Source organism: Mustela nigripes, chromosome 4 (assembly GCF_022355385.1).
Source record: "Mustela nigripes isolate SB6536 chromosome 4, MUSNIG.SB6536, whole genome shotgun sequence".
In the NCBI taxonomy this organism is placed as follows: Eukaryota; Metazoa; Chordata; class Mammalia; order Carnivora; family Mustelidae; genus Mustela; species Mustela nigripes.
The window spans coordinates 12,050,254-12,069,121 of record NC_081560.1 but is presented as its reverse complement, the minus strand read 5'-3'; the positions used below and the strand labels follow the sequence as shown (position 1 = coordinate 12,069,121).

Sequence of the window (18,868 nt, the reverse complement as noted above, 5' to 3'; positions counted from 1 at the left end):
AGCATAACAAATAAGATGGAGGACATAGGGAGATGGAGAGGAGAAGGGAGTTGAGGGAAATTGGAAGGGGAGGTGAACCATGAGAGACTATGGACTCTGAAAAACAATCTGAGGGTTTTGAAGGGGCGGGGAGTGGGAGGTTGGGGGAGCCAGGTGGTGGGTATTAAGGAGGGCACATATTGCATGGAACACTGGGTGTGGTGCAAAAACAATGAATTCTGTTATGCTGAAAAGAAATTAAAAAAAATCAATAACATAGTTCTTAATAAATTTAGCCAAGGAGATGAAAGATCTATACAATGAAAACTATAGGACATATGTGAAAGAAACTGAAGAATACACAAACAAATGGAAAGATATTCCATGTTCATGGATTCGAATTAAATTGTTAACAATGTCCATACTACCCCCAAACCATTTATAGAGTCAGTGCAATCATTATTGAAAGAAATAGCATTTTTCACAGAAATAGAAAAAAAATCCTTAAATTCTTATGGAACTACAAAAGACCCCAAATAGCTAAGGCAATCCTGAAAAAGGATAAAGCTGGAGGCATTGTGCTTCCTGATTTCAAACTATATCACAAAGTTATAGTAGTCAAAACAGTATATTATTGGCCTAAAAATAGGTCAATGGAACAGAATCAAAAGTACAGAAATAAACCTTTGCATATAACATTTGACAAGGGAGCCAAGAATACTCAATGAAGAGAAGGCAGTCTCTTCAATAAATGCTGTTGGGAAACTGGATAATCATACCAAAGGATGAAATAGGAACCTTATCTTACATCACTCACAAAAATAAACTCAGAATGATTATACTTTAAATGTAGGATGTGAAACTATAAAAATTCTGGAAGAAAACATAGGGGAAACCCCCTTGACATTGTTCTTGGCAATGATTTTTTTTGGCTATAACACAAGAAGCACAAACAGGGAACGTGAAAATAAGTTAAGTAGGACTACATCAAACTCAAAAGCTTCTGCATAGCAAAAGAAACAAAATGAAAAGACAACTAGGGAATGGGAGAAAATATTTGCAAACCATATCTCTGATTAGGAGTTAATATCCAAAATATTTAAGGCACTCATACAAAGCCATGACAACCACAATCTCATTTAAAAATGGGAAGACAGGGCGCCTGGGTGGCTCAGTGGGTTAAGCCGCTGCCTTCGGCTCAGGTCATGATCTCAGGGTCCTGGGATCGAGTCCCACATCGGGCTCTCTGCTCAGCGGGGAGCCTGCTTCCTCCTCTCACTCTCTGCCTGCCTCTCTGCCTACCTGTGATCTCTCTCTGTCAAATAAATAAATAAAACTTAAAAAAAAAAAAATGGGAAGACAAATCACATAGACGTTTTTCAAGGAAGACATACACATGGCTAACAAGTACATGGAAAGGTCCTTGTTTTAGTGAACCAGATTCCTCAGTGTTCTTTAGAGTCTTTTGTTTGTTTAGGCTGCTTGTACCCAATATATTCCATCTTACAGAATATCTTACAGAGACATTTCATCATTTGTCTTGGGCAAGCATGAGTGACTTCTTTCAGTATATTAAGAATATTCTCAGGACCCTCTATAATCAACTTTGGTTTAACTATGTGTGATCTTCGTTTGTAATAAGCATTCAGTGACTTCCTTAAGCTCCCAGGTCCCCAAGGTGAGCTCTGAACACTCTTTTTTTCTCCTTTAGAGGCAAGACCCTGTGTCTTGGGATGCTGCCTTCATGAATATTTCCAGAAGTGTGCTGCTGACCAGATACACCCTGTTGCCGTATCTCTACACCCTGATGCACATGGCCCACACGGAGGGCAGCACTGTCGTGCGGCCTCTTCTCCATGAGTGAGTTAGTCTAACTGGGGTCCCAGTGACTAAGGGACAATATCATTCTGTGCGATGGCTTTTGAAAAAAAAAAAATCCAAATTAATTTAAAGACATGATTGCCCTTTGCCATTAGCTTTCCAGGCACAGACCATGCATTGTAACTCCTTTTAGTGCAGCGTCAGTCATGCCCTAGGTCCTTGATAAAAGACTACTGAACGAAAAAAATTCAAAGTGATTACAATACAGCATGGAATACTTTCTTTCTAAATTGGGCATATGAAGAACTGCCTATCTTTTGTAGAAGCTCAGGTCCCAAAACACGGCCAGATATGAGGGATGGAGATTTGAGGGCTGAAGGCCATTCTTGCGTGGAGCTATGTATAGGCGAGAATATGTCTAAATACAACCATTTCTGGGGTTTGAAGAACATGACAGAAAGGAAGAATGTATCTGATTAGGGAAAGAGTTAAAGGAAGGTATAGAATGCATTTGGATTTCTGACTTGGGTCTGAACTCAAGGAGTTTCTTCAGGGTCTGGCCTGAGGCCCTGTTGGGGGTCCTGATTGTGGTACCTTGGTTTCTCTTTCTAGGTTTGTGTCAGACCGGGTGACCTGGGATGTAGACAGTCAGTTTCTGCTTGGCCCAGCCTTCCTGGTCAGCCCTGTCCTGGAGCCTGTGAGTATGGAGGCCTCTGAGGAACAGAGAATTAGAGCTACAAGGCCCAGTGACTAGAGGTAGCACAAGAGGCCTGGTCTGCTGGGCATCCTGAGATGGGGTCTCTTGCTCTACTGTCTCTTCTTCTGCCTCTGAGCTGAAGTCCAACACCTACCTAGGTGCTCTGGTCCTCTGCTTCCTCATCTTTAAATCAGCATAACAGATTCTGATTCATAGGATAATCAAGACGGAAAGAACCTTATGGCATATTTCAAGATAGAATCATTTCTTTATTAACTAAAATAAGGAGTATAGGTGAATATGGGTCAGAAACAAATTTTATAGAATTGTTTATACCGAAGTGCATAATCTTGCTTCTAGCTAGTACTTCCCTTCCTTCTAAAAGATGTTTTCAGGCAGCAAAAGCCATTTCTTCGCTTTTTTTGTAGATGTATATAGGCTTCTGATTAAAATAGCAGCTAATTGCATCCTCCGCAAAACTTCCTGCACTAATCATAATCCCTGAGGTTCTGGCACCATAAAATCTGCAAATTTTTCTTCTGCTCCATCCCAAACCCGAGTTTGTCTCTTTCGAGAGGGGTGAGTCTATAAGCAAAGGGTGATTCCCGCCCTCCCAAAGTCCTGATCCCAAAGGGCTTTAGGGAGACTGTTAATTTTGGATAGGCAAATATCCCATTTGGTAAGAGGGAATAGAAGAAAGTCTTCCCAACATTACTGGCCTCTGAAAAGATGAACATGTGGGTCCAAGACCAATACTATTGTTTTGGCCTTTTAACTGTGTGAATTAGTTACCCTGCCCTGGATACAAGAGCCTACCTCCCAAGCCTTGTTTGTGTTTAATTTTAGAATGCCAGAAATGTCACTGCGTATTTCCCCAGAGCCCGCTGGTATGATTACTACACGGTAAGTTTTTCTGGTGTTTTATGCAACTTGGAAAAATGGTAGTGTGCACAGGCTTCTGGATCTGACACACCCACTGGTCATGTTCTGACATTGTCACTCATTTGATGTGTGATCTTGGAGTAGGCACTTTTAATCTTACCGACCCAACTTCTTCACCTCTAAATAGGATAAGAGCACTTCCTTTGCAGATTTGCTATAAAATAATATATTTTGTGAGTGTTCTGTATGTGTTAGTTTTTTTAATATTAACTCTTTTTTAAGTCTTTTATTATTTATTTATTTATTTATTTTAATTTATTTTTTATTTTCAGCATAACAGTATTCATTGTTTTTGCACCACACCCAGTGCTCCATGCAATCCGTGCCCTCTCCAATACCCACCACCTGGTTCCCCCCACCCCCCCCCCCCCCGCCCCTTCAAAACCCTCAGATTGTTTTTCAGCCATAGTCTCTCATGGTTCACCTCCCCTTCCAATTTCCCTCAACTCCCATCTCCTCTCCATCTCCCCATGTCCTCCATACTATTTGTTAGGCTCCACAAATAAGTGAAGCCATATGATAATTGACTCTGCTGTGTTAGTTTTTAATCTTTCACAATGGTGTATAATGGCAACACTAGTAAACACTTGAAATTGTACAGTAAACTATAGTTTATGTATCTGTTGTCCCTTGTGAGACCGTAAGTTCATATGTAGAGGGACCTTTCCTCTCTGTCTTTTTATTAAATATCTCCTTCTGTAGCATAGATGCTCCCGGACAATCTGTTAAATGTAATATCCTGAGGTTAGAGAGGTCTTGGGCAGTGTGTAAAATGTACGTGGAGGTATGAGACCTAACCCTTGTGTGCTGAGCGACATAAGTGCATTTAGAAATGCAAGATGAACACATCATTCTCTTTCTGGAACATTTCTAGGCTGGTCTGAGCCCCAGAGACTCAGCTGGGAGAATGGAGCCTTTCAAAGCAACCTCAGGGCCATGTCCTCTTGTAGGGACACAAGTCGGGCTTTATTCTCGAGGAAGAATCAAAGGTGGTGTTTCCTCTCCCGATAGCCAAGCCTGGTCTAATAACTTTTCTGAGGAGAGCAAATCGACATACAGGAAAAGGAGGACAAGAGCCAGTGGGTTTGTGGTGGGAGTAACGGAAAACCAGACAAGGACAATGGCAGTCTTGCTCCTCTTCTCTGTCTCAGGGAGCCCTGAGTCCTTCCCTGACACCTTCTCCTTTCTTTTCCTTTTCTCTTTTTTTTTAAACTTAATTTCTTCTCAGTGTAACAGAACTCATTGTTTATGCACCTTCTCCTTTCCACCACTCTTCCCTTTATTTTTGCTGGGCTGAATCTGTCCTCTGGAAGCCCTCATTAAGACTCAGCTATGTGGTTTGCAACCAGACCTTTCCAGGAGGGGGCAGCCAACTGTTTTTTGTTTGTTTGTTTGTTTTTTGCTTTAATTAAATTTATTTATTTTCAGCAAAGCAGTATTCATTATTTTTTCACCAGTAATCTTTTCAATATCAGCCACAGCCAACTGTTTTTAAGCAAGCTAGCCTTGCTCCTGAATTTGCCTGTTGACTGCTCCGTTCACTCCCAGTCAGTGATTCTGAGTACACGGAGGTTCCCTCGTGCAGGGCCAGCACTAGGCTGCAGCAAGGGAGGTGCCTGGGCAGGGATGGAAAGCCTGAGAGAAAACACAAGGACGCCCAGCTTAGCTTATAAAAAAAAATGCACAATTTGTTTTGCTATTTGTGCAATGGAACTTGGGAATTAGCAAATGCCTCGAATGAAGGATAAGTGAAGAATGTATGATATATCATGGTTGTTCCCACTTCTCAAGGATCGTGGCTCCTATCATAGCTGCCTTGGTAGCTGTGAATTCTCATCCCCACACTCTCCCGCCTATGCTCATCTGACCAGCAGAAGCAAGAGAGTCCCCTTACTGCTTGGCCTTTAGGCCTCACTTGTTTTATGAAGTGGCAGGTGCCTTGAAGGCACGACAGGTTGATGTGCTTCATAGAGTGGGTCTACTTCAGTAAGCCTGGCTCTTCCTCTATGCCAAGTCTTAGTTTCTCCAAATAAGGTGCAAACCCAGCAATTTACAGCTCCTCCTAGAGCTCTCTGCCTGTCTCAGGCACACCTCTGTGCTTGAAGTGTCTTTTCCCCATTCCCCCTCCTTTCTGTCATTCTGGGCACTGCGGTTTGTACACTTTATTCGGGAGAGGTGGAGGCATGGCTCTAGTTACCTATGTTTATGAAACTTAAGAGTAGGCAATGTGTATGAATCCAAGTTTTTATCTACCTGTGGCCATTTTCTTTGTTTACAGTATAGACATACGTTTACATATGTTACATATGTTGGATTCTACATGCAGACATATGTCTACATGTGTTACGTATGTTAGTTTCTTAAAGCAGTGCTTCTCAATTATAATCAATGACTTATACAGTTGATGTAAATCCCCCCCCAAAGGCATTTAGGTTGTCTATTCTTATTTTAATAGTGCTGCTTTGAGATTTTTACCTTACAGTCCTATCTTAATGGATATTTAAACAGCAATTTGTTAGACTAGCCTGGTCAGAAACTATTTAAGGTAAAGTAAACAAGCTTGTGATTAATCAAGTATTAGAAATGAAATCATGGTTGCTGGGGGGAGGGGGGTTGGGGAAAAGGGGGTGGGGTTATGGACATTGGGGAGGGTATGTGCTTTGGTGAGTGCTGTGAAGTGTGTAAACCTGGCAATTCACAGACCTGTACCCCTGGGGATAAAAATATATGTTTATAAAAAATAAAAAATTTAAAAAAATAAATTAAAAAAAAAAGAAATCATGAGATTAAAATCACAGTGTATATATATAACACGTAGTAGAATGGGAAATACCTTTGAGAGAAATAAGGAATTTGGTAGAGAGATAACTTGACAGTTTTCCATGTGTCGAGTTTCACCTGAAGGTGGGATAATCAGTGGAGGAAATGTCATGTTCATCAGATAATGGAGTGAAATGTCATTAAAGATCATATAATCAGATTTTCTCATGCTATCAGTGAGAAAAACCAGAGAAGCCCAGAGATGTGGGGTTGGACCTTTTATTAAACCCTGTGTAGACTTTGGAGTCCTGAGGCAAGCTGGTGAAGCAGAGTCCATTCCAGGAAGTGTGGCACCCGTCCCTGGGCTTCCTTCTTATCACCCACCCCTACGGTCCGGTCCGTACTGGCAGAATATAGCTAAGATGAACATAAGGGACCAAAGCAGAGGAAAATTATGGTAGCTTACCTCCTTCCCGTTAAAGTAGCAATTATCAAATGGGAGAATTTTGCCTATCAGGGGACATTTGGCAACATCTGGAGACCTTTTATCACATGTGGTGGGCGAGGTTGGGGAGGTGCTCCTGGTATCTAGGGTATAAACATGGGTAAGCATCCCCAAAACATCTACCCGAGACAAAAAATTTTCTGGCCCCAGATGTCCATAGTGGTAGGGCTGGGAAGCCCTGCCTTAGGCTGAAGAAATGTGGAAGGCCGGCTTCATAGAAACTGAGCTTTATGGCTCTGGGTGAGAGAGGACTTCTCCTGCCACGCAGGAAGCAAGAAAAAGATGTTAAACATAAAGGAAGCTGTAGTGAGTTACAGACAGGGATTTGTAAAGTAAGTCCGCTCATTTTAATTCTTTCTGTCAAGTGGGAGGCAAGGCTTTCGTGAAGTTGGTGATGGTGGAGGGCGGTGGAGGCAGCGAGAGGAGACGGAGCAGAGACAAAGTGAAAGGTCTGGAAATGCCACTGCAGAGTGTTTATCAGGAGGCAACAGGAAATAAGTGAAAGGCTCGCTCAGCCTCCTCCAGCACTGCTCTCTGACGCAGAAACAGGATGTAGAATGAGGGTAGGCTGAGATCCACACTGCGGTCTCATGGAGTTTGTACAGTAAAAACCCCAAGGGGTGCTGACATGATGTTGTAGCAACAATGTGAGAGTCCACACAGCCACTGAGTGAGTGGAGATGCATAATAAGCTGTGTGCTGAAGGGTCACAGACAGGCACCAAGTCCAGAAGAGTGGACAAGGTGTCTGGTAAAGGTGTCGTTCAGTGAGGTGTGTTCTCAGCCTGTCTTACCTTCTTCTGGCCCACAGGGTAGGGACATTGGAGCAAGGGGAGAGTGGAAGTCCTTGGAGGCCCCTCTTGACCACATTAATCTTCACGTCCGTGGAGGCTACATCCTGCCCTGGCAAGAGCCTGCACAGAACACGCACTTAAGGTGAATGACAAGGGACAGAGCTTCTCTTTTACCTGCCTGTTAGCTCAGATCCTGGTGAAGCCCACCAATTTGTAAGCAGTACCCTCAGACCCCAAAGGAATTTTACTATAGATTTTTGTTTGTGGGTTTGTTCGTGTTTTAACCTTGACTCTACACTCTTTGAACAATTTTTTACAACTGTTTTGGATTTAAGTGGGTGAGATGATAGATCTAATTTTCATACTTGAAATGGAAGTTAAACAAGGAGCAACCTGATTCATACTAGTTTTAGAAGACTCTCTGGATCTTAATTGACTCTGCTAAGAAAACTATGGCTGAGAAATTGTGTAAGCCACATTGCAACTGAAGCTTGAGGCTGGGATTACTCACATCCAGGATTTTAGAATTCTAGACCTAAGCTTATATAATAATTAATAGCTAACATCAAGTAAATGCTTGCTCTGTGCCTAGAACTATACTAATATGGAGGTTTCTACTTGGAAATTATTTATTTTTCTTAACAAAAAATATTTGTGATGTAAATACTATCATCCCCATTTCACAGATGAGCAAAGAGAAGCTTCAAGTGGTCACACAGTAAGTAGTTCAGCAGGGACTAAAATCCATGTCTGTCTGATGTCAAACTAAAATTCTTAGAGCCATAGCCATTTGATTAAAAAAATTCAGTTAAAAACTGAATAAGTTAAGACATTTATAAACAGCTCACTGTCCATGTGCTTAGGACATTGGTTCATGAAAAAAGAAAGATCACATCAGGATTTTTCTCAAAGAACCAGTGAGTTTACTTGTAGTTTAGTGTGGTACTTTTAGAGCACTTATAGGATTGTAGCTCCTTAAAGGAAAATACATTCATTCATTCAGTCAGTCATTCATTCCTGATATGAAATCATACAGCCACTGGAGACAGAGCTAGTACTAGATCTCAAGTGTCTTGAATCCTAGTACCCAGTCTTTATACCATAAAGCACTTCCCTTATGTTTCTATGAAAACCCTTGTTTTGTGGTAGTGGTTTTGTTTTTAGCTAATGACTTTTTCCTACCTCACTGCAGCCGTCAGAAATTCATAGGCTTCAAGGTTGCCTTGGATGATGAGGGGACTGCTAAAGGCTGGCTCTTCTGGGATGATGGGGAAAGCATTGGTAAGTAGGGTTGCCTTGGATTTGTGTCAATACCACTGACTAGGGGACAGGCCTGCTTTTTATCTTTGCCATGTTAAAACAGTTTTGCATTCTTAAACATAGCCATTTGTCATTTCAAGTGTACAATACCTATTGTATATGATCCTTATGCCTCATATAAATGAAGTGTAGCTCTGAATCTGTTGCCATTACCCAACTTTCCTAATTCTCTGTGCGAGACCACAGCATGGAAGCCAATGGGAATCTGCTATCATGTGGTTTATGTTCACGGGCACATTCCCTAATTTCATGGTTTACTGTCCCAATAAGAAAGGCAGTACCTTTATCAGCTGTGCTATTTATTTGGGGGGATTTTCCACTAGGAGTTTATAGGAACTGGTAAACTCTTGGGAGGAAGGCTTACATTCCATTAACTATGTCCAAGCGAATGCTGTCCAGTACAGTAATGGAAATAGACTGTATCTGTTTGCCCAATATCGTAGCCATTGGCATAGATGGCTATTGCATACTTGAAATGTGACAAGTGCATCCCAGGAACTGAATTTTTAATTTTATTTAATTGTAATTAATTGTAATTTAAATAGATACATACTGCCAGTGGCTGCTATCTTGGAAGGCACAGCTCTAGAGGATAGCCAATGCCCTCTGATTCAGTGGTAAGCAAATGAGTGAGAGATAGAATATGGGGAAGAGTGACCAAGCCCCAAAAGTAGGAGGTAGGGTACGGATGCCTGTGCTAGACATGCCGAACTTCATATTCTCCCCAAACCTGTGACGTACATTAAGGATAAAGGACAAAGAAGTCTTCTCTATGGTTTTTCTCGGTCTCTGGAGATTGTGTTTAAAAAGTTGCCCGATACCTCTCAAAATAAGCTGACCATCAACAGTGTTAATGTTTGTGATGGGGGTGTACATGCACATATGCACACATATGTGTGCCTCTAGCCTTAGGAATCGAGAAATTCTGAGGTGGCTAGGAAGATGTTGAGAATGGTAGGCCATGAGAAAGAGAAGCAGATTAAGAGTGGTGTCAGGAAACTGCATTCTAGGAGGTGACCCTTTTAGACAGATGCATCTGTACATGCTTATTTCAAACATTTTGTGTAAATGGAGTTTGGGGGAAAAGTCTGACTGATTTCACAAGACTCTGCAAAGAAGAAAAGTAAAATGAAGAACAAAATCATCCCTACTTTCTCAACAAGTAAGCAATTGGAATTGGAGAGCGTGCTTACCTCGTTGCTTCTTTGCAGATACCTATGGAAAAGGACTCTATTACCTGGCCAACTTTTCTGCCAGTCAGGTGAGTATGCCTGATACCATGAAGGGAAAAAAGAGTTCTGTTGGCTTAGTTGGATGCCAGGTATCCTAAGGACATAAAGTACTGCCTAGAATCTCCTCCCTGCTCGTCTTGTTCTTTTGCACCCTTTCCTTCCTCTGAAATTCAGACGGAAACTTACTATGTTCTTGGGAAGTTTTCTGTGATTAAACCTATTCATATTTCATCAGTAACTTCTTCCAGTTCAGCAAGGCACAGACAGAGCGATTGTTTCTATGTTATTTAGCCCTTGTTCCTATGTTGCCCTGCAATGGTCTGCATGCATTGTGACTTCTCTACATGTAGAACAGAAGGTTGCTGATAGCTTAGACTCTTTGTCTTCTTAGAGTTCAGGGTGACTCTAGAGGCACTGTGAGTACTTAGCCAATGCAAAGTTGCATGATGGTTGGAAGCGGGAGATGGAGGGCCGAAGTCACAGTCTGCATTATCCAAGGACACAAGATGGTGACTTTCATGTTGTCTTACTTCATGATCTGCATTTGTTTCTAAAAAACAAAGTCGAGAAAATTTAAATGGATTTTGTTTTTGTTTCCCCCCTCTGGTTTCTTTTTATCTTTAATTAACAGAATATGATGCAGAGTCATATAATTTTCAACAAATACATCACTGATTCAAACCCTTTGAAACTGGGCTACGTTGAGATCTGGGGAGTGGGCCGTGTTCCCATTTCTAGTGTCAGCATCTCTACGAGCAGCATGGTGATCATGCCCGCCTTCAATTATGACCCCGTGACACAGGTTTGTGACCAGGGAAAAGTCCTAATGGTATATTCCAGTCCAGTCCTACGGTAGTTCATGCCCACCTCTCTTCCAAATGGCAGGCTTTTCTAGAGAGTCCTGTAGGAAGCTCTCTGTGTTCAGTGCGCCAACAGTGTACAGCCTGGAAATGAAGGGAAAATTCCCGACTTATCATTTGGAATTGAGGGTCTGGATCCTTGTTTTGCATATATGTTTTCTTGTCTGCAAATTTATGTAAAACCTTGTCTTTAGTCCTCCACCTCACTTCAGAAATGTACTTTCCAAACAGCTTGAACTGCCATATTCCATCAAATACAAGACGCCATCAGTTAAAGGTGCCCCATAATTTCATGTGCCATGAAGAAGGCAAAAAGGATTCCAGAGTATGACACAATGCTTTTGTATCATTTAAAATGTATACTTTAAACAAATACTTTTGCAAGTACTTTTGCAAATACTGGTGCAAGCTTTCTTTAAACAAAGATTTTTATCATTTTAAATGTTAGAGATAATATAGAGGAAAATAGTACGTAGAGACACATGAACATTGATAAATCTTCATCAAAGTAATTTAGATGAGGCAGACTCTGAATGTAAAGGAATACTAGAAATCCCTTAACCTGGGGCACCTGGGTGGTTCAGTGGGTTAAGTGTCTGCTCAGGTCATGATCCAAGGGTCCTGGGCCACATGTTGGACTCCCTGCTCAGAATGGAGTCTGCTTCTCCCCCTCCTTCTCCCCTTCCCCCTGCTTATGCTCTCTCTCTCTCATAGATAAATAAAATACTTTTTTAAAAAAGAAATGCCTTAACCAGTTTGTATCACAGAATCTTATTATTCAAAATTTTATGTAAATATTATAAATTATTTTATTTACTATTATTTAAAAGAAAAATATGTGGTATGAATGGGTTAAGGAGTTTCCCCTGTGCTATCAGAAGCATTGGTGATACATCATTTCATAAAAATTCTTTCACTAGCATCTGTGGGATTTTCTCCAGAAAAAGAAAATGCTTCATACCAGTCTTAATCCAAGTAATTTTCTGATCTTACTATAAGCCAGGTTTCCTATTCTTTCCTAAAATAATGCCTAAGTGGTTTTTAGTCCACCTAGGCATAATACCAGTACTAGCTATGAAGTTCATGCATGCACAGACAATACCAAGTATCATGAATGCTGCTTAGCTCCCAGTAATTCTAAGGCTGTTAACTGCAAAACACATTCTGATTTCATGAATGTTAAAATTGTGGAAAATCTGCACTTTGGGATCAATGCAGTATGGGGTTTCCAACATCTATCCTCATGGTAAATAGATCTTTCTGGGTGTGCTTACTTCTTGCTTTTTCCTGGACTGGTTTTCTTTCATAATCCTTCCTGATTAGAAAGCCTGAAACAAAAGTTTTCCTTCAGTTTTGTATTTTTAGCTCATTTCCTCATATTTGTGGCTTTCTTGTCAACCAAATTCCCCAGCTTTGCCAAGGTCTCATAAAGGAATTTGCCCACTTTTGTTGCTGACCGACTCCTGGACTGTCACACTATGTGACGGCACCTGCAGTGACGCTTTACGGAAAGTATTTACCTAGAAAAAAAGTTGACCTGTTGGACTTTCACTGGGCAATCACCAACTAACTATGGGGGAACAGGAAAAGGAGGAAATCCAAGGAGGGTTCTGAGGAATGGAAATAAAGACGTCTCCAATTTTCGGGGCAGTTGTTTTTCTGCAGGGGTTGCGATTACATAGTTTAGGGCCTGTTGTCTTCTCCCTATTACTGAACAAGTTTGTACTTTAAGGAATCAAGAAATAGGTTCCTCACCTGAAAATTTGAGGGCTGCCTGACAGCTAAGCAATGAATTGTGAAAGTAGCAGAGGGCATGTGGACTGTTGGCTTGTATCTGATTCATTTGAATGGAGGGAATTTCAATTATCAGATGCCCACTCCTTTTCCTTTGGTTCCCAACAGGTGTTAAGCATTGATGTGACCACCAGAGACATCAGCCTCCATAATTTCATTTCACTGACGTGGAGCACTCTTTGAATTTTTAGAACAAGATCTTAATTACGAACAGCTTTGGAACTACTTATATTTCATGCTCATAAAATTATTGTGTGTTCTTAATTGGTTCATGCTTAGTATGGGTAAAGTATTTTATTAATTTTGTTATATATTTTGTCTGTGTCTTAGACCTGTGGTATAGGCCATAGAGAAGTGTGGGAAGTCTATGGGTTGTCTTCCTGTTGATAAACATGGTACTGATGGCTCATCATACAATATCTACTGAAGATGAACTGGGTCCATGATGAAGGGGCGTGTGTGTGTGATCAGGGATGGGCTCCACTCTTGCTAAATACACATGATAAAGCTTGCCAGCACAGTTCCAGGTCCTGGGGTTGACTAATGCCTCAAGAAAGTATGCAGAAAGAACATCTGCTTGTTGTTTATAGGGAGAGGGGAGCAATTGGCTGAGAGCATGATATGAGAGGAAAGAAAGGAAATACAGGAATGGTTAGCAGGAAGGATGAGAGGAAACAGAAGATGGTGATAAGAAATGATCATGACAGGTAATATGAAAACACAAAAATCTAAGTAATGGTAGCCTCATGGGAAGGGCCAACTCACATGAAAGCCCGAAGACAGATGGGGGAGCACAGAATATGGAAGTATGTGTGAGGATGAGATTGAAGCAGGCAAAACTGAAGAAAGGAGTTTGAATGTAAAAGATGTAACTTATTTTTGCAGTGATATCCTTTGAAATGTGTAAATCTTATTTCTTCGCTCTGTGCCTAACATGTATAACCACAGTTGACACAAATGCATGCAACTTAAATGCCAGAAAAAAATAAAACAAGCAAATTTACAAGAGATTTTGAACTTTATGATATTTTTACCCTTGGGTAACCTATCTTTGGGATTAAGTCTTACTGTTTGACAAACCCTTGTAAGTTGGTCTTATTGTCTTTGGCATCAGAGTTCCTGCAGTCTAACCACTGATGGATTTATGATTATCCACCCTTTCTCTCACATCTCTGGAATGGGTTTTTCTTAAGATTCAGGTTTATGGGAGCCTTTACTTGGGTTGTGGTGGTTGTTTTACTCATCATAGCAACTGGCAAAATGTCTGGGAAAATGTCAACTGGCAAAAAGAGAATTTGCATCATGATTGGTTAAAACCTGAGATAGATAAAATTTGGGATAAAGAAATGGTGTATTAGTGTTCAACAGAGATATTGACTTTTAGTATTCCTCGAATAATGAGTGGATTGGAAACAAGTGTGTATACTTCCCTAAATATTTTTTTTCTTTTTTAAACACCAGGAATGCATCCTATTTTAAAGAAACCTGATTATATTAAAATACATTTATATGAATATTTTTAAAAATTAATATAATAACATGAGGCAATTTTTTTTTAAAGATTTTATTTATTTATTTGTCATACAGAGAGAAAGAGCGAGAGCGAGCACAGGCAGAGTCAGAGGGAGAAGCAGGCTCCCTGCGGAGCAAGGAGCCGGATGTGGGACTCAATCCCAGGGCACTGGGATCATGACCCGAGCCGAAGGCAGCTGCCCAACCAACTGAGCCACCCAGGCGTCCCACATGAGGCAATTTTTAATGATCACATTAAATAACAAGATCTAGTGGTGGGCTTTATAAGGTCATAATTTCAATGTCATGATCGGCATAAACAATATTTTGAGATACCTACTATAAGTTTCATAATGTGATATGAAAATATCTGTGATTCTATTTTTGAGAGACTGACATATATTGCTAACACTGCCATGCTCTGCTATCTACATTTATAATCTAAGAAAATGCTAAATCTCGGTTAGAAATTAGTGAACAAAGACGTATTTTCCCCATCAATATTTTCAGATTCCCGAAGTTATACTCCTTGCAATTCTGGGGGTCCTAATTCAAGAATTCCCTGATTAAGGCACATCTGCTTCTCAAACTTCAGCTTAGCAACTGGGTCCCTATGTAGCCATCACTGTTGTAAGAATTCCCAAGCCACTGTCAGTTACCTGTCTTGAATTCATTCAGCCTTTTGGCTTTTAAACAGCCAGTTTCTTATGGGCTTGAAGACCTTCAGTGTAAGACTGAAAAGATTCTTAGCAGCTCTGGGAAGGGCATCAGTGAAGGAATTGGGTCTGTGGCTCTCTTAGTGTCTCTTTCTGAGCAGAGCTGTCTTCCAGTGCCTGGACCCACTGGTTGAGCATTTTCTGCTGCTTTCCTCTAAACGAAAAGAACTCAGAAGCAATCTTTAGGGTCAGGGACTTGGTTAAATCACTTTGTCTCTCTGGGAACATGCCTCCTCATCTGCAAACTTCTAGTGCCAGAGTAAAGCTGTGATATCCTAACTCTGGAAAGGGGCTCTGCATTGTGCTCTAGGAGAGGGAAGAAGGTAGATTGGCAGGGATCTGAGCTCCCATCCTGGCTTCAATCATTTACTCAGTTACATACTGGAATTCTATTTGAATAAAGAATTCTAAATATAGAGACTGTCTTTTTTCCATTGTATATCCTTCCTGCTTTGTTGAAGATGAGTCGACCATAGAGTTGAGGGTCTATTTCTGGGTTCTCTATTGTGTTCCATTGATCTGTGTGTCTGTTTGGGTGCCAATACCATACTGTCTTGATGATGACAGCTTTGTAATATAGCTTGAAGTCAGGTATTGTGATGCCACCAGCTTTGGTTTTCTTTTTCAACGTTTCCCTGGCTATCCTGAGTCTTTTCTGATCTGTAGAAATTTAAGGATTGTTTGTTCCAGCTCTGCAAACAATGTCAATTGTAGTTTTATAGGGATTGCATTGAATATATTGATTGCTCTGGGCAACATAAACATTTTATTTTTTTTTAAAGATTTTATTTATTATTTATTTGACACAGAGAGATCACAAGTAGGCAGAGAGGCAGGCAGAGAGAGAGAGGAGGAAGCAGGCTCCCAGCTGAGCAGAGAGCCCGATGCGGGACTCGATCCCAGGACCCCGAGATCATGACCTGAGCCGAAGGCAGCGGCTTAACCCACTGAGCCACCCAGGCGCCCGACATAAACATTTTAATAACGTTTGCTTTTTCCATTCCATGAGCATGGAATGTTTTTCTATCTCTTTAAGTATTCCTCAATTTCTCTCATAAGTATTCTTTCTTTTTTTTTTTTTTTACGATTTTATTTATTTATTTGTCAGAGAGAGAGAAAGAGAGCACAAGCAAGCAGAGGCAGAGAGACAAGCAGGCTCCCTGCTGAGCAAGGAGCCCCACACAGGACTCGATCTCAGGATCCTGGGATCAGGACCTGAGCTGAAGGCAGCAACTTAACCGACTGAACCCCCCAGGTGTCCCTCTCATAAGTGTTCTGTAGTTTCTAGAGTGCAGGTCCTTATCTCTTTGGTTAGTCTTATTCTTAGGTATCTTATGGTTTTTGATGCAATTGTAAATGGGATCAATTTCTTAATTTTTCTTTCTTCAGTCACATTGTTAGTGTACAGAAATGCAACTGATTTCTGTGCATTGATTTTGTATCCTATCACATTGTGAATTGCTGTATGAATTCTGGCAATTTTGGGGTGGAGTCTTTCAGGTTTTCCACATAAAGAATCATGTTATCTCTGAAGAGTGAGAGTTTGACTTTTTCTTTGGCAATGCGATTGGACCATTCTCTTACACCATACACAAAGATGAAATCAAAATGGATGAAAGACCCAAATGTGAGACGGGAATCCAACAAAATGTTAGAGAAGAACACAGGCAGTAACATCCTTTACCTCGGCCACAGCAACTTCTTGCAAAACATGTCTCTAAAGACAAGGGAAACAAAAGCAAAAATGAACTATTGGATTGCATCAAGATAAAAATCTTCTACACTGCAAGGGAAACAGTCAACAAAACTAAAGGCAACTGGAATAGAAGAAGATATTTGCAAATAACATAACAGATAAAGGGCTGGTATCCAAGATCTGTAAAGAACTTATCAAATACCACACCCCCAAAACAAATAATCCAGTCAAGAAATGGGTAGAAAACATGAACAGACACGTCTCCAAAGAAGACATGCAGATGGCCAGCAGACACATGAAAAAATGGTCCACATCACTTGTCATTGGGGAAATACAAATAAAAACCACAATGAGATACCACCTTACACACCAGTTAGAATGGCTAAAATTAAGACAGGGAAAAACAGGTTTTGGTGAGGATGTGGAGAAAGGAAAACCCTCTTACACTCTTCATGGGAATGCAAGATGATATAGCCACTCTGGAAAACAGTAAGGAGGTTCCTCAGGAAGTTAAAAATAGAGCTACCCTATGACCCAGCAATTGCACTACTGGGTATTTACCTCAAAGATACAGATGTAATGAAAAGGAGGGGCTCCTGCACCCCAGTGTTCATAGCAGCAATGTCCACAATTGCCAAACTGAGATGTCCTTCAACAGATGAATGGATAAAGAAGATGTGATTCATATATACAAGGATGTATTACTCAGCCATCAGAAAGGATGAATACCTACCATTTACACTGATATGGATGGAATTGGAGGGTATTATGCTAAATGAAAGAATGACATCAGAGAAACACAATTACATCATACGATTTCACTCACAGAGAATCATAGGGGAGGGGAGGAAAAAATGAATGTGGAGAAATCAGAGAGGAGGCAAACCATGAGAGACTCTTAACTCTGGGAAACAAATTGAGGGCTGTGGAAAGGGAGGGGAGTAGGGGCATGGGGTAACTGGATGGGCATTAAGAAGGGCACATGATGTGATGAGCACTGGGTGATATACGCAACTAAAAAAATCATTGAACATTACATCAAAAACTAATGATGTACTATATATTGGTTAATTAAATTTAAATTTTAAAAAAGAAAGAATTTAAAGTATATGCGCTGTATATGTATACATATATGCTTAATATATAAAAGTCTATATAACATGCTTAAATTTTTTATTTATGTGGACTATTATCTATCATATACATTTCATATAACATATTTGTGTAAAACATTTGAAAATTAGTACACCAAATCAGCAATTCCACAAATACTTTTGTTCCAGCACCTTTTTATACTCTTAAAAATTACTGAGGATTCCAGAGCTTTTGTTCATGAGGTTATATCTATTGATATTTATCAAATTAAAAATTAATATTTATCATAGTAAACCTAAAATTAATGTTACACTGTATGTTAACAACTGGTATTTAAATAAAAACTTGGGAAAAAAAATAAGAATGTCTACACATGGAGCCATATACACTTGAGGCTACCTTGAAGCAGACCTTGTAACATGGACCTACATTTGTAACTCCTGGCCAACTATTTGGGGAAATTTTAGAGTCTTTTTGAGATATTCTCTCTCCCTAAAACCACATAATTTCCGTTTATCTCTTTGCAGGTATGCTTAAATTAAAAAAAAGAAATATGAAACCCTCTCACTTAAAGAGGAAGAAAATTCATTCCATTTCTTATTAAAAGCATATTTTTAATGATCTAATATTATCTCATCTATTAATAACATTAATATTATAGGTACCTACAAAGACAAGGTTGTGTTGGCCTTGACAGGTATGGTCCAAGTGTCAGTACCTTTTCCTTCTTGTCATTATAGCAATTTCATTGAGATTTTTGCATCTTGCATTGGAGGGTGGTGCTTTGAAAGTTAAGGGTCATGCATATTGTTGGTTTCTGTCTTAATGATTCAAGTCTCTGCTTGCTTTGATTACTTTGTAAGTTTTGCCGAGAGCTAACTTCACCATGCCTTCTTACTAATAAACAATTGGAAGATACTGGGTTGCATGCTTGTTTCTTCTCTTTAAAATGCCTCTTTTTCATTGGTCAGCATAATCATGGGACCCAATATCTTCCAGTTGCTAGTTAGTAAGAAGGGATGGCAAAGTTAGCTAATTTCTGCACTTCTGGAAACAGATTATAGCTGGGGTTGTCAATACTGAAATGTGAATGATGTCATAAGTGAGCATGGAATGCGGGGAGCTAAGAGTAAAGTACCACACAAA

General features: G+C 40.2%; 1 protein-coding gene across 4 annotated transcripts in view; it reads left to right on the top strand.

Moving 5' to 3' along the window:
• Positions 1-13,713, top strand: part of MGAM (maltase-glucoamylase) — an 87,961-nt gene extending 74,248 nt beyond the window's left edge. For all 4 annotated transcript variants that reach the window (XM_059396246.1, XM_059396247.1, XM_059396245.1 and 1 more), the window contains 8 exons: positions 1,691-1,839; positions 2,413-2,497; positions 3,344-3,400; positions 7,515-7,639; positions 8,690-8,778; positions 10,029-10,078; positions 10,681-10,851; positions 12,812-13,713. In XM_059396246.1, the coding sequence (XP_059252229.1) occupies positions 1,691-1,839; positions 2,413-2,497; positions 3,344-3,400; positions 7,515-7,639; positions 8,690-8,778; positions 10,029-10,078; positions 10,681-10,851; positions 12,812-12,886 (801 nt within the window). In that variant the 3' untranslated portion in view covers positions 12,887-13,713. The remainder of the gene's footprint in view (positions 1-1,690; positions 1,840-2,412; positions 2,498-3,343; positions 3,401-7,514; positions 7,640-8,689; positions 8,779-10,028; positions 10,079-10,680; positions 10,852-12,811) is intronic.
• Positions 13,714-18,868: the final 5,155 nt, after the last annotated feature.